At 43.4% G+C, this 16,184-nt stretch overlaps 1 protein-coding gene across 1 annotated transcript in view; it reads right to left on the bottom strand.

Annotated features, from left to right (window-relative positions):
* The window catches only part of OXSR1 (oxidative stress responsive kinase 1), an 88,201-nt gene that overhangs the window by 55,279 nt on the left and 16,738 nt on the right, over positions 1–16,184 (bottom strand). Inside the window, exons 2-3 of the mRNA XM_071428511.1 lie at positions 13,605–13,717; positions 4,082–4,190 (exon numbers count right to left, since the gene is read on the bottom strand). Of these exons, the coding sequence (XP_071284612.1) occupies positions 4,082–4,190; positions 13,605–13,717 (222 nt within the window). The remainder of the gene's footprint in view (positions 1–4,081; positions 4,191–13,604; positions 13,718–16,184) is intronic.

Here is a 16,184-nt window from a genome sequence, read left to right as displayed (position 1 = left end):
CAGAATATCCAAGAGCCCTGCCTGGAAATGTTTCAGTATTTAAAGGATTTGCACAGTTTAAAAATATTTTGGAGATTTCATCTGCTGCAGGCTAGGACAGAAAAAATTGTTTTGTGATGTAGCAAGTCAGCAGGGCCGGCTGTTTCATAGGAGCAACTGTTTTATAGAGTTATCCACAGCCATGGGTCACCTGTGAAATGAGAGCTCTTGCTAAAAGCAGGGAGAATTTAGAAGAGCAAGCAGGTCACAATCAGTAAAAGCACAAGGACAAAAGCACAGCTGCTCCTCTTCCTACTAAAAAGCCACAGGAGGAGTTTGAGAGCAGGACTGGGCTTCAGCAGGCTTTAAAAAGGCACGAGTAAAATTCATGACAGGAGAATGCCAGGGAGGCAAAGAGCAGGTCAGCAGCTGTCTAGAAATAGCCATTGGATTTTAGTCTGGAGTAACACTGGACTCAAAGGCTGGGGTGTCGAGTTCATGCTGCTAAGCTTAGAACCCTACAGAACTTCCAGCATTAGAGAAAAGGGTCTGCAGCTTCTAATGAAGGGAACAGAAAGAGCAGGCACTTGACAAACCTGACACAGACACATCACCAGAGCTGAAAGAGGCTGCACACAGTAACTGCACACAGCAGCAGCCCTTGTCTCTACCAGCTGCATCTCATCACAGCCACGTTTCTGCCATCAGCAACTCCACACCTGCTTTGGGCTCAGGGCTGACAGCTCAGAGGGCTCTGAGCAGTGGCTCCCACCAGCCTGGCTGGGCTCTGATGCTCATCAGCTCCCCAGTGCTACCTCCTGGCTGCTGACAACTTTCAAATATAGAAATCTCCCATCAACAGAGCACTTGGGGAGACAAATAGTTCTGTTTCAGTGACAGTGTCAGTCAGGTAATTAAGGACCTTGAGTGCACCCTCTGGCTGTCAGAGGAGCCAGGCACTGTTAGACAACAGCAATTTGTGGATTTAGAGTATTTTCCCTTAAAGACATTTCTAAAACACTTGCATGTATGACCAGGTTGGGATTTTAACAAAAGACTGCAGCCAGAAAATAAATTAAATTACACTTACAGCAACAACAAAAAAAGCTTGCATTACAGATTGGGCTGTCTTGTGGGCTGTTTGTCAAATTAATAAGATCAGTGTTTGGAGGCTGAAATTAAAACTAGTTTCAGCCTGAAATCACACACCAGCACACACTGACAGAAAAGAGGCAGTAAAATTCTGAACTTTACCCAGAATAAATTATCATGAACAAAAGCCATGATCAAAATACAGAATGGACATCAGAATGTATTTCTTATGTACTTATTGGGATGTACAAATTTTTTTAAACAGCTAAACAAAAGGAAAGTGTTAGGCTATGCTCTGTTTTGGGTCTGTTTTGGTGCAGTCTTGTGTTTGCTTGTTTGGTTTTGGTTTTGTTTTGGGGGGCTTTTTCTTTGCTTTTGTTTTCTGGTTTAAAAACCAGCTCAAAGGTTTTTCCTGTTGAGAAACCCAGATCATTATTTTTCCCACTGGATGACAGATGACTGCAAAACGAGCCACTTTATTACTGATAAGAACTAAGCTCGAAGGAATGGGAGGCAGTTTTAGAAGTGTCTCTTGTTACATAAATCACTCAGCCTAAGACCAACTGAAAATAGGCTCATTAAAAGTGAATGAAAAAGCTCTTCAGTCAGAAAGCTCCAATCACAAGTTTCTTCCCCCATCCTTAAGACTGTGCTGTAGAATCTGCCTATGAGAGCTGAGATTCCTGAAGCACAGATATAAAAAAGTATGAAGTAAAAAGTACATAGAAGAAAACAGCTGAAAAATACCTCACAAGGTATCCTCCTGCTTAGAAAGTGAAAGGTCATTCTCCAAGTCTATTTATTTTAGCAATTCCTCCAGCCTTCAAATGATTCCTCTTAAGTGAGAAAATGTAACACTGACTCACAGAAATGTTGGGGAGAGGGAAGAATTACACTCTTACTGGTCTGTCTTCTACTGAGTGACCCTACTCTTCAATATATGTAACAGAGTAAGAAGCAGGGAAGTTTCCTAGCACTCCTTTACTGCAAGTCCCCCACTAAATGCCAGAGCTGCACAAGGGTCAATTATCAGGCTGAAGAACATAAAAGCCCATTCAAAGGGAATATTAAATGAGAAGCAGGTCATCATTCACACCAGCAAGAGGCTGGTTCTGAAGCAATAATTATTTTTCCAGAATTTTTCCAGTGTAGTCATTACATCTGTGTTGCCTTGATAATGATGCTCTGACTTCTCCCCAGCTTTACACAAAAAAAAAACCAAAAAAACCCACACAAAATTGAGAACAAACAGAGACAACATTTGGAGGTTCAAGGATGAGCCTGATTGTGACAGAAAACTGCTGTGAAGTGATGGAGGCAGCTGTGCATTTTCTTCAAAGAGGTTGTGTACTCCTGGAAAAGGCCAAGCCATTGCTGCTGCCTCTCCAGCACCCCTGAAATGCCATTTCCCCGTGTTGTGGAAACTTTCCCATAGATACTCCTTCTGTACACACAGCAACACTGCTTGCTCCAAGCTGGCAGGGGATTCTTTTCCACACACACACAGTCATCCCATCTTTAATGACCTGTTACATGTCCCTCTAAGAAAGCAGAGGGTATTGCTTAGTGACACATGAGCACATGAGACATTAAAAACCCTTTAAGACAGACTTAAAGCTGGCATGGAGTTTGATTTCTTCCAAGAGAACTGCTAAAATTCTCTAAAGAACACCTTCAAAGAGACATGTTTTATGGTCATTGTTGAGCTCTTGTGCAAAATGCAAACAGGTTTAGCCAGATTTTTCCACATCATCTCCTGGCATTTTACAGTCCACAAAATTAAGCCAAGAACAGAGAAGCCAGGTTGGATTTTTTTCTAAAGTAAGAAAATAGGGTGGGTTTTTTTTTTCAGTTTTCAATTCCTGTTTGCTGCAGTGCCAGGAAAATGAAGTCTTCCTAAAGACAGGCCCAGGATTTAGCAACAGCACTTTGTGTTAACATCCAGAACTTGAGTCCATTTCTTGTCAACTGTAAATTAAACAGGGATCCTGGAAAATATTATGACTTCAAATAAAACATTACTGATACAAAAATTTTCAAACTCACTCTCTCAAAAAAAGTTGTTTCTCCAGTGTCTGAGAGAATAAATCCAGAAGAGGGAGGTTTCCCTGGCTCTGTGTTAACCAGGCAGTGATTTTCAAAAGCCAGTTAGGTGTTACTACTGATGGACATAACATGAGAAGCTATTTCTGAGCTGAATGGGTTGCCATCAAATATTATTCATACAGAATGGCTGGAAAGATGCCTGGTGGGAAGGACCTGGGGTGCTGGTGACAGTGGCAGAACATGAGCCAGAGTGTGGCCAGATGAGCAAGAAGGCCAATGGCACCTGGCCTGGCTCAGCAATAGGGTGGCAGCAGGGCCAGGGCAGGGATTGTCCCCTCTACTCTGCACTGCTGAGGCCACACCTCAAATCCTGGAGTCACTTTTGGGCCCCCCATGACAAGAAAGATGTTGAGGGGCTGGAGGGTGCCCAGAGAAGGGAACAGAGATGGGGAAGGGTCTGGAGCACCAGGAGAGGCTGAGGGAGCTGGAAAGGGGCTCAGCCTGGAGAAAAGAGGGATCAGAGGGGACCTTGTGGCTCTGCACAGCTCCTGACAGGAGGGGACAGCCGGGGGGATCAGGCTCTGCTCCCAGGAACAGGCAGTAGGACAAAAGGAAACTGCCTTGAGTTGCACCAGGGGAGGTTTGGATTGCACATTAGGGAACATTTCTTCATGGAAGGGGTTGTTCAGCATTGGAACAGGCTGTCTGGGAGGTGGTGGAGTCACCAGTCCCCACAGGTGTTTAAAAGACGTGGATGTGACACCTGGGGACAGGGTTGTAGTGGTAAACTTGGCAGTGCTGGGGTAATCAATAGACTTTCTGATCCTAGAGACCTTTTCCAACCTAAACAATTCTACAATTCTTAATGCATGGGTGGGAACCTTGAGAGGTAAAGAAGGGAGAGGGGAAGGAGGGAGGACAGGTTTTTATGCTGCCTTTAGGGTAAAACAATTGGACCACTCACCTCCACTAAGTAACTTCATCACCAGCCAAAGCTCATCTTTCACCACAAACGACGTGTAGTAAGATACAATGTTGGGGTGATGGCACTGACTCATGGCTTGAATTTCTTTCTGTAGAGAAAAATACAACATTAGCAGTTGGACACAGTGATAATTACACCTCAGGCACAGAAGTTATCTTCCTCAAGACACAGCAAGGGTGCAAAGAAAAAGGATACCTAGAAGGTAAATGTAGAAAATCCAGAAATACTCTAAAACACTCAGGCTGCACCATACTAGAACGAAAAAGTATTTTAGGGTGTTCTTCCTGTCTGTATAGAGGAAGAAAAAATTAACCAAAAAACCCATGGCAAGGACATGAAAATAGTGGCAATCAAAATACCTGCACACAGCTACAACAGAATGTTCCCAAAAATTCACTCTGGTTTGTGACCTAGGAAGTTCATGCTGACTTCTCCTTTCAGTAAAACATTATGCAACAGATGCTTAATCTGTTGAAGACTATCATTTGGATGAGAATGAGAAATATTGGCCTCTGGGGAAAAAAGGCCTCTTATTCCTAAAAGTTTCTTCCCAGCAGGAAAGCAGATGGCTTAGCTCAGTTAGGGTGAAGGCACAAAGGACAGCTGTATCCTTTGTCACACTGGAAGAAGAGAGAGATCACTTTGAGATTAGAAAGTCAGTAGCTACTACCAGTCCAGGACAATATGAAATATGCTCAGATGTTAAATTGTTTTGAGTTTTGACTGTGCTTAGTCTTACTTTTGGTTATGGGTTCAGAGTTGAGGTTTTCCAGGTTATGGAGGGAACAACACCACAGAAAACATTGACTGATTTCATTATGCAAGCACAAATCACCACTTTGGACAGCAAGACTCACAGTTTCTTGGCTGTCCATAGACAAAAGCCATCCCCTGAGCCAAGCCTGGCACCCTGCACCGCACCCAGCCGAGCCTTTGTGCTTCAGCCAAGTCCCCCAACCTGACAAATTGTACCTACCCCAGACACTCATCCTCTCACAGCCTGAACTTCTGCTCTCAACTGCAGCCTTCCTCCACAGGACACACAGGAGGAGGAGAGCAAGGCCCTTCACCCCTGATCCATCCCTCCCTCTAAGCACAAGACTTCCCTGGGACTGAAGGACAAGAAAGAACTCTGAGAAGAACTCAGTCGTGCCCAGGACACCCCAGAAATGCAGCACATTCTCCTCCTGCTCCTGCACAAAGCTGTGCTTGTGGCTGAGCTCAGAGTAAAGCCACTGCTTCCCCTTGGCAAGGCCTGAGCTGGCAATCACAGCTCCAAAGGAACAGGCTTATGTTGATTTATCCACTTAGCACTGCTTTTCAGGGAGTAGGTGCCTTTGAGGAATCCAAAGCAATTGGTTCCTCTTTCTGCTTCCCCAGGAGAGGCACCAACTTTCCAGGAAACTTAACAAGCAGATTAAAGAAGAATCCTTCTAAACAGGAAAGGATATTTGAAGAGGAATAAGCTATTCATCTCCATGTAGCATACTCTTGACTAAAAAACACTCTGTGAAAATAAATACAGCCTAAAACAATATATTTTGCTTACTCTGACAGCTCCAGCTCCCTTCCTTGCAAACTTTCACTTGTGTCAAGTCATTTTTCACAAAGGAAATAAATCAGCAGCTTTGGAGTTTTCTGTGGTTCTCTGTAGTTCTCTCTCTGACAATTAAAATATACTACACAAGATCAAATGGCACCAGAGGAAACCAAGGTGGAAAGGAGCAAGCAAGGACTGGTAATCCATCCCATCAGCCAGACCTGCCCCAAATCCACCACTCTCAGAAAGTATCTAGAGGAGCTGGCTTTGTATTTTCTTAACTAAACTGTACAAAATATTTTGAAGCAGTTCCCTGGGAGATCAAGAGAGTAATATGAGAAATGTACACAAACATTGCATATTTAATATATATTTGTGCATGCTACTGGAGTACAGGAGCCAATGAGACAAAGTCTGGACCAAGTTTACTTAAGATCCTAGACCTAGATTAGACTTTTGCCATTTAAGCAGCCCCATACTACAGAAATTTTCAGGCATTTGATGACAGTTGACATTTTATTATTATTTTCTAAGAACTTCCTCTCTCATTCACTACCATAATCTGCTCCCTGGGCTGGGAAACACAGCTGAAAAAAGTAGCTGAAGTCTGTCATGTGCACCAAAGCATACAGAGGGAAAATAAATAATCACAAGCCTGATCTGTGCAAATAAACACCTCTGTCAGCCAGTGGATGTATAATACAGGCAGATTAATCCATTTCTCTCACAGTGTAGCACAGCTCTGAATAATTAATTGCATCACAGCCCACTATTTTCAGTGTTTTTACATTATTACCAATCAGAAGGAGCAGCACCCATGCAGACTTTCCCTCCCACCCCCAAACCCCCATTTCATTTTCAGCAGTTTTCCAGGCTAATCTCACACTGGCTACATCAAAGCTTGGTTCCTGCTCTCCCCCAAAGAGGGTACCAACATCCTGAAAGCTCAACTCATACAACTGTTTAAAGTGATAGTGGCAAATCACAGGGGCTCTGTGGTTCAATGCTTCCTGGCATAACTGAACCCAAGCCAATTCTATCATCCACCCACAGCCTGATGCAGCAGCACCAATGCAGGGGCTGAAGGGCTGGAGCTAAAGCAGGGATCCCACTCAAGCACAACTGGGCAGCTCTGTTCAAAAGCAGAGTAGGAAGGGATAAAATGCAGCAAAAGAGCCATTTTTGTGTAGCAAGCTCAGCTTTAATACTATTCCCAAAGCTTTTGGGAGAGTTTGCTGCTCTTCAAACACAACAAAGTCACAGCAGGTAAAGGTTTCCTCTTCCCACCTCCCTGATAAGATTGCTAGCCCCAGATAAGAGAGTTACAACTGTGCTTCCCATATTTTTCCCAGCATCAAAACTATATTGGAAGACTGCAAATAAAAATCTCAGTGATTTCCACGCCTCTGTAATAATTTATTTGGGTTCCTCTATTCCCCCTCTGCCAACAGCCATGGGTCACTTGATACAGACCCCCAAGCATCCACAGATGCAGTGGGTGATAAGCAGCCCTTCCACCCAGCACCCCTCACAGCCCATGGCTCCAGTGATGAGAGACAGCCTTCCTGCCAATTCCCATCAATTCCTCTGCTTTCTGCTCAGCTATGGAGAATGAATTCCCGACAAAAACAAGTCTAGACACAGGCAATGGTTTGGAAATGGTTACATGCTCACCCTGGGCGAGATATTAAAAATATCTGGATTGTCAAATACCAAAAGCAAATAGACTGGGATTAGCTCTAAATGCCTCCATGGCTTCCATTAAGAGTTCTGACAAATGTTTTCAGTACCTCTACAGGCAATAAAAGAAACATTTCAAGGCTTGCAAAACAGTCATAAAAGTGCAGTGAAGTATAATCTAGAATCATAAGCAACCTATTAGTCTCTTGTAAGTCAGACATACTTCTGGAGATCAGCTCTTTTGGATGAGGGTTTATTTGCCCAGTGACACACAATTGAAGTTTGAATTAATAGGAGCAGGTAAGGCTGTGCTTTAGCTACCAGCTCAAGTTTCTTAATGGTATTTTCTTTTCACATCACCACCTTCTACTCTGTGTTTATCTGCCCCTGAGGCTTGCTTCAGAGGCACTTGCTCTCAAATACCAGGATAAAAATTATGCTTTATTTAGTTTTACTTCCTACATGTTGACATGAACTCTAGAGAGATAGAGCAGCAGAGTGCTTTCATGTGGCTACTTGCAACTTCAGAGGAGTCCAGAGAGCTGCCAGAATGGCTACCCTGTTTGAGGGGAATCACAGCCACAGGAGAAATGGGGAGGGAAAGCACGGCTGGAGCAGAAATGAAAGCAGGTCAGATGTGATCACCCCTTGAAAACACCAATGCTTCAACTATGGCTGGCAAAGATCTTATACCATGAGATTTCAGCTGGGAGATAAGGCATTAAAGCTGCTCTTCATCCTTTTAAAGCAGGATTTCAAGCTCCAGTCCTATAGGCAGCCATAACCATTCACATTCTGCTCCAAGAGAAATTTAACAGTTTAGCTAAAAGGTTGTAAAACTGACAATAATTCATTTGCCTTTTGAGGTGGCAACATGACTAAAAATAAAAAACAAACCCAAACATGTTCCTCTATCAAAATTAACTCAAGAGACATTTTTTAAGAAAGTGAGGGAAAAGCACAAAATCAGAGATTCTGATTCAGCTCCCACTCCTTGGATTATCCAGTCCAACTCCTTGCCTTAAGTGGCTACAGGAGCTAAACTGGCATGAGTAAAGAGGGGTTAGATTAGCCCTAGAACAACAGTGGAAAAGAAACAATTCTGAAAGGGATAAACCCAGTTCATCCATTAAGTAATCTTCAGTGATGGGAACAAAATAGTGCCATGGCAAGTCATTCAGCAGTTGTCCATTTTAATGGCTACTCTTCAGCCTCATTCAGTCACACTCCTTCTTTCAAAATCTTCAGCATGAGTGAAAACGTACTGAAGGAAGCAGGTGTTCCTGAACTGTTGTGTTGCAGCAATTCCTCCATGGCCGTTTTTAATTGGTTTCAGCCAAAAAGCAGATGGGTGAGTGGCTGCCTCCTCTCACAGATACAAGCAAGGCAGTTTTACCCACACCCCCAGCTAACCTATCACTGATCCTTACAGCTGTTCAGATCAATACCCAGTGCTTACAGCTCAGCAATGCTTTCAGTGTGGTTAGTGCCCACAGACAGCTGCAAACTCTCTGCAATTCTTTACATGCATCATCTCATGCTCATCCAGTCCAAGAGAAGGAAGATATTGGATGTTCAGGATTTCACCCACCATTAATTCTGATGTTCATAGTGAACTTTACACAAAAAAAAAAAAAACCCAAAACAAAACCAAAACAAAACCTAAACCAGTCCAGTAATTAAGACTTCTGTTGTTGCTGCTTTGATAAACAATACAACCAAGCTGTACCCAGCATAGATTTAGGTCTTAAGCTGCAATCCCAACATGTGAGGAACGTGTAAGTCAGCAGATCAAATAACCATGCAGAAACCACATGTCATTTATCAGATTCCCTGGCACTGACACTTGGGGACTTCTTTTCCCTGGAGCAAGCATGAAGGTCTCAGGCCTGGAAATGGAATTATAATGGCAATTCCCATCAGATGACAGGCATGGATGAAACATCTGTACTACTTCCACAGCAATCTGCTGCTTTGTCCCCAACAACCTTATAGTCTGCTTAAACCACTTGTAGGAAGTGCTCCATCAGATCAAAGGCAGTTCAATATCCTGTCCAAGTCTTCAAAAGAAGGTGTAAAAACCCTATAAAAAGCAGTTACACAATTATCTGCCCAGAGGGTAGACTTCTGACTAAGCCTGGGCAGTTAACAGTTGGCTTATGATTTAAACCAGGGGAGTTCATAATCCCTTTTTTAAATCCTATCTAATTTAACCTTCTCAACTATAGGTTGATTTATTTAATCTCACGCAATGTTTGATCTCCATGCTATTGGCAGCAAGTCCCCTGGGTTATTTCCATGAAATTCTAAAGGACATTTCTGTTGAACTGCAGTTCAATTTGTTCCCTCAGCCTCCTTACCTGCCCTCTGGCCATGGCACTGACAGAGTGGCACCTTCACCCCTTGTGTGCAGCCTGTCAGGCCCAGGGCAATCAGTCAGAAGAATTTGCAATCTTTCTAGGAACAGCAACACCACATCTCCCATGCTCTTTCCTGAGCCTGTCTCCTGTTGAATCATCTTAGGGAATAAACAGGCAGCATTTCCCCCTGGCTGGGAAAGCCCAATGTGAAATATCCCATAGCTTATGTTTCCCTCTCTGCTGTTCAACATTGCTGGTAACTGCTAAGCTGACAACCCACGTCATCTGCTACTCATGGAGAAAAAAGTCTCCATCTGGATGAAAGAAAACTCAGCTTCAATTACATGAAAATGAAGTAGAGTTTGTAGGACAGAGGGGGGATTTAAGGCCTTTTAGATCAGTAATTCTTTAAAACAAGAAAACACACAAGAAAAAAGGTTGGAAGCATGGTTATTGTGAGGCAGATGTTACACCACTGTTTCAAGGATTGGCAACCAGCATCCCACAATGGAAAAGAGAGCAAAACACACAGCTCTGAATGGTGTGCAGCTGTGAAATACAACACATGAGCAAGCAGACTGTTTGCAAACCCACACCAGTGTAGTTGTTAACTACTGTGGGTTGCAAGACAAATGAAAAGTGGAACTTCAGCAATAAATCAAAAAGTAAGACCATTTGTAGACAACACTATATTTGACCAGCTCTCCCTGCACTCCACACCCAGTCACACCCCTGAGCAAGAATCCCCATAAACTACATTGTACTTCTCTCTCAGCTGAATCCCACAGGCAGGCTAGGAAAGATCTGTGAGCATTCGAAAATGTACAGGAAAAAAAGGTTAAAATGAGGCATGGAAATAAATTCCTGACAAACATCACCTAACTCAGTAGCTGGGTTAGAAGGAGGCACATCTCTGCACAGCATTACTCTGCTGTCTGTATTCTTTACAGCAATTAGCACTTCAGCTGAAGAGCTGAATGCCCTTGACTTGGCCTGCCCATGATTCAACAAAGCTGGCCCTTCCTGCATTTTCCATAGCCCATAGCAGCAATAAATAAATTTAGTGCATTAACCTGGAATGTCATACAGTATATGCAAAGTGTGCAGATTATTCCTGACCACCCACACAGCTCAAATGTATATGAGATAAAAGGATCAAGATCAATACCTTTAATGAGCCAAGTCATAGCACTTACTCTAAGCACAGCATCTCCAAAGCAAGGATGTGATCCCAGATTTCCTGGCCTTGGGACACCTGCTAGGCTTAAAGAAAGCTCAAGGCCACCCATCCATCCAGCTGGTGATAGAGCCACTTACTCTGCATTTTCCACTCCAAATTAACCTTTCTCTTCTCCTCCATCCCAAGAACTCCAAGTGCAAACCATAAGCAGCACAGACACTAAAAGAGCTGTACAAGAACCAAATCACCTTTTTAAGGATGGCAGTATGGTTTGCTGGTCTCCCTACCCTATCCCAAGCAATGTGAGACTGTTCTACCCTCTAGGCTATGCACCTTCTGGGAATAAGGAAGCTTCAACAGAGAAATCTAAGAGTGTGAGGCACTGTAGAAAAATAATTATAAAATATTTTAAGCACAACTTTCCCTTTGCTATCACAATGCCCAGTGAGTGGGCAGTGCTGTAACCCAATGTCAGCATTCTCCTGATCCCAGGCAGCAAAGCAGAGTTCACCATAAGCTGACTGCTGGGCCCAAATGCCTTCCCAGCAACAGAAGCCCTAGGAAAGCCCCAGTTTGTGATTTTAACTGCACTGGGGGAGAGGAGAAAGCAAGGTAGGGACATAACATACCCCAGTGTGAACTGATCATATTTCTCTTTGTATTTGCTTCTTGAAACAACTGTAACCTGCAAGCACCTACAGTTAACTTTGGAGTTTTTTTGTGGGGAATGCACAATCCTGCAATATGAAGTTTTGGTGCTCAGAAAAGTTAATTAAACTAATTGGGAAAACTGCCATGAAGGGAGACTACAAGACTGCAAAACCTGAGAATATTTATTTTAGGGTAGAAGCAGATAGGGAAACAAGATAAAAAGAAGTAAAGCACATAGAGCTGGGAAATCAGAAACCTCCATTCTTTTGGCTCTTGCACTGAGAAACAACACTGGTGATCCAAGACACTGACAAATTCAGAACAAACCCAGGGAAAACACTTTTTCACACAACACAACTACCTCAGCAACCCCTGCTCCTGGAAGCTGCCACAGCTCAGAACCATCTTTGTGCCCCTCCACCCCTCCATGACTTTTAAATTCAAGAACACTCAGAGCTGCACACTTAAGCCAGAGAAGGACCCACACCAGATCCAGTCACAAAAGTGGAAGCTCTGGAGAGCTGACAACAGCAATACATTGCAGACCCACCCATAACAGGAAAAATCATTGTGAGGAATGGGTCAGCCAGAGACTTAAAATGTGCAATTAGAAGTACTTATCTAAAATTACACATCAAGTCTCTGCAGTGTCTCTTTCTGAAGCTAATGTTTTTAGTCAGAATTGGCAATTACTCAAAGAATCCCAGTCTCAATTACTACATCCTGACAATGCAGTCAGGAACACCACTGAGGCAGGGTAGTGTGGGCAAGCCACACAAAAGGCTTGAAAAGGATACCAAGGGTTGGTGTAAGGACAAAAAGACCAACTGTGAGAAGAGATCTTGAACTCCTACACTAGCATGAGCCATAAGAGGATTTGAACACAGGCCCACACGCAACCCTCCTCAGGAGCACTGGCAGCCTGAATGGGGCCTTTCCTGTTAACCAGGGCAGATTTGCACATGCCCATAACAACAAAAATACCATTAGATACTAGATGGAACTGGAACTGTGGTTCAGGTGATTTGCTGAAGATTGTACAAGTGCAGAGGTAGCAGGACTCCCAAATTCTGTTTCTGTTCTACCTTTTAATTGTAAGCACCAAAACAAATGCCTGAGGTAAACTACAGCAGCTGTTGAGGGGGGTCAGAAAGACAAGGCAGGATTATAAAAATCCTAGAGAGGTGCTTCAGAAGAAAAGATGGTACCAGGCCTCATCTCCATAATGCCAGTATTTACTGTGGAAAATTTTGCCCCAGAGAGCTCTCTCATTCTAGTGGAGATAACTCAATGTTCACAGGAATGTCTGTGTCTGCCTTGTTTAAATTCAGGGACCTTCCAGATGTGAGGTGAATGAGAGAACCACTGCACTACAGAGGCACCAGCTCACACACAGAGAGAAGAAAACCAAACCCATCAACACAGGAGCCAGATGAGAAAAGGGAAATTTCAGTTACCACAGCTACTGCAAAATTCAGTTTTTCATTGAGACAACCTTGAGAAAAGAGACACAGAGCAGCAGAAAATTACAGCACTGCAGCTCCAAAGGACTCTGTCTCCTTTCCTGAACTCAGAATTATGGGGATTTCCATATGGCAGCCTGCAATATGTCAGTGATCCCTTTAGCTGGCATCAGTACCAGAAAGAGATTAGGAACAACAGCTAATTCATTCAGTTTTTCTCTTTACAGGTGAATGGGAAAAAATGTAAAGAACCGCAGGAAAGGAAAAGAAAGCAAAGCCATTTCCTTCAATTTTAAATGTTCTGAAAGTATGTTCTCTGGATCCCCCCCAAACTTCAGGGCTCTTGTGGGTACAGCAGAGCTTCACACTTGCACATTAACTCAGTTCAAAACAAAGGGATTAGACAAAGTGCTGAGCTCTAAACAAACAGTCTGAAGTTTTGCAACAGTTGATCTTTTTAACATTTTAAGTACCATGTCCCATAACCAGGACAACTGAGCTGCCTCTAATGAAGTCAGTCGAGTTCCCTCACCTCCACCTCACTTCAAGAAAGGTTTTAAGGCACTTGGCAAAGAGATCTCTCAGAAATGACTGAAACACAACCCCCCAGACAGTTCTGATTGCATACCAGGAGTTCATCCATGCTCGTCTGACACTTCTCAAGATTGATCCGTTTAATGGCCACCTTCTCCTTCTTCGGAGCGCAGAAAGCTGCCTGGACCACGGCAGTGGCTCCACTCCCTGCGGGGAAAACACAGAGTTACCAACACTTGATGGACTTCAGCAGGAAGGGAGGGAGGCCAGGCAACACAACTCTGAGTGCCAGCTAGCAAAGACAGCAGAGCCAGGTGAAAACCCAGGGAAAGCACTCCAGGCACTCCCCACTGTGCAGCTCCCTGGGTTGGCTCAGCCACCACATCCAAGTGCTGGGCAAACTGAAGGAAAACAAGTGGATCTTTATGATCCCTTGCAGGGATCATTACAGCTCTGCAGACCAAAAACCCTCCCCAGACTCCAGCTTCCCTACAAAAGAGTGATTCTACTCATGTACTTTTAGAAGGTATGTCACTGAGGTCACACAGACTTCTAACCTGATGTGTTCACCCCAAGTGCCAAAACAAGCCACTCTTTGCTACCGACACTAATGAGATTTTTCAAATATTTTTATGCACTAACTGCTGTTCTCATCTCTCCTCATTTTATGCAAAGACACGAGGTGGGTTTCATTCAAGTAGGTTCAGCTCCAGCTCTCACAGTGCCTCAGTTTCTGGGTTGAAAACCACAGCCCCAGAAAATTTAAATTCCAATAGGGAAAAAATACCACATTTTAACACACAGCCCTTCAAACTGCTACAAGTAGGGAGTTCTGGATTTAAAGTACCCAGCACCATCATATCCTTTGACGTGCAAGGGGCTTTGCAATAGTGAGATTTAAAATCTATTTGATGATAAGTTCCTTTTTGTTGGCTTCCAGAAGCTGTTGCAACATTCACCTCTTGTCAATAGGACACTTTGTTGTTTTACTTTCTACCTTCTTCATGGTTCCCCACATTTACACACTTCACTGGAAAGGAGTAAACAAACAGTAATAAAATTGGGGTAGAAAGGTGGAATATAGCTCAAATGTTCGTATTGCAAATACCTAAAAAATGTTAATAAAAATAAATAGAAATGAAAACAACTATTCTGCATTTTGGTGTAATACACTTATTTTAGCAGATTTGCCAAATTTTAACACTATAAAAACTACTTCCAGATTCTGCAATTCAGGTAAAGTACTTTTTTGCAAGGTTTGTGATTTTTTTTCTCGTACATTCACACAAACTGGGAGCAAAAACTTTCATTTTCAAACAAAGGCTGCTGAAGATCCCTACAATCACCATCAAAAGTCTTCTCACACCAAGTTCCAGGTGAGGGAAAGAGCTTGAAACTCAGCCCTGAAAGACAGAGGAAAACTGCTCCATTCAGAGTGACACTGAAATAAACTGAAAAGCCCTGAACTGTGGGACTCTGCTCCTCTAATCTTCAACCAGCACCTGCTACAGTGGGAGCTACAGGACTTTGACTTCACTTTATATGGCATGGCCAGTGCACCCTGGACATCAGCATCAGCTTGCCAGGACTCCCTGTACTCAGGAGTTTACATTTTAATGTCACAAGTGTGCAGAACACAGAATGCTAATTTTGCTAAAGCTTTATTATTTCCCAAAGCAAATGGGTTTTTAAGAAGTTCAGGACTGAGGCCATTTATTACTTGCACACACATTGTTTTTCAGAGACTATTCACAGCACAAGGCAAAACAAAGTTATTAGGAAAAGGACAGCAATAACAACAAGAATATTTACAAGGGGCTTTGAAAACAAAGTTTGAGAGCTGTAAGCAGGTTCTAGAGCAAATAACAGATGATGGAGAGGTCTATGCAGACATTTAACAGAAAGTGCTCAGAAAGAGCAAGGAGGGGAGGTTTTGACAGCAGAGTTTGGTTAGACTGCCAGGAGCAGGGCTGAAACACACAACATTAAGCACAGGACAAACACCCCAAAAACAAACCTCCATATGCACTCCCTGTAGTCACTGTGCCCAGCAGGTGCAGGAATGCAGCATGAAAGCAGCAGTGCCAGCATAAATTAATTCCCACTCGCTGGGAATCCTGGGTGGCCCTGACCTACTCCTCTTCACCCAGTAACCGCTTCTCTGCGTTTGTTTCTGCTGCTTCTTCGATGGGGAAAAAGGAAAACACAAGGGCTCAAGACAAAGAGAGCAACACACACAGAAGTGGTGACATAAGGCAGAAGTGAGTTTGCACTTCCTAGCATTGCTGGTCTCCCTACAGCAATATCCTTTGGGAAGTCAGAACAAAAAACAAACACTGTATCCGTTCTTTGGAAAGAGGTAGATCCCAGAAGAAATGTTGCTGCTGACACATTCAAAGTGCCAGTATTATGATATTTTTCTTTGGATGTCTTAGTGCATAGTAATAGAGGCTGAAAACACAAGCCAGATGCTGGAGGAATATATGACTGTGCACCTCAGGGTGTCTTGTCACACAGCCCTTTTCACTCCCCAGCTGGATTCTCAGTATATATTTATACCTCTAAAGCTACCTGTCCCCATAAGCACAGTGTTCAAAGACTCTTTCTGGATATCTCAGACACTCAATAGTGTCAGCATACTCCTGCTTCCCCCCACAGCATGACATCCCAGGAT

Source organism: Agelaius tricolor, unplaced genomic scaffold, assembly GCF_023055355.1.
Source record: "Agelaius tricolor isolate 1412-34295 unplaced genomic scaffold, bAgeTri1.0.p SCAF_6, whole genome shotgun sequence".
Lineage (NCBI taxonomy): Eukaryota > Metazoa > Chordata > Aves > Passeriformes > Icteridae > Agelaius > Agelaius tricolor.
Note: the sequence above shows the minus strand (reverse complement) of the source record. Positions and strands in the feature narration are given on the sequence as shown.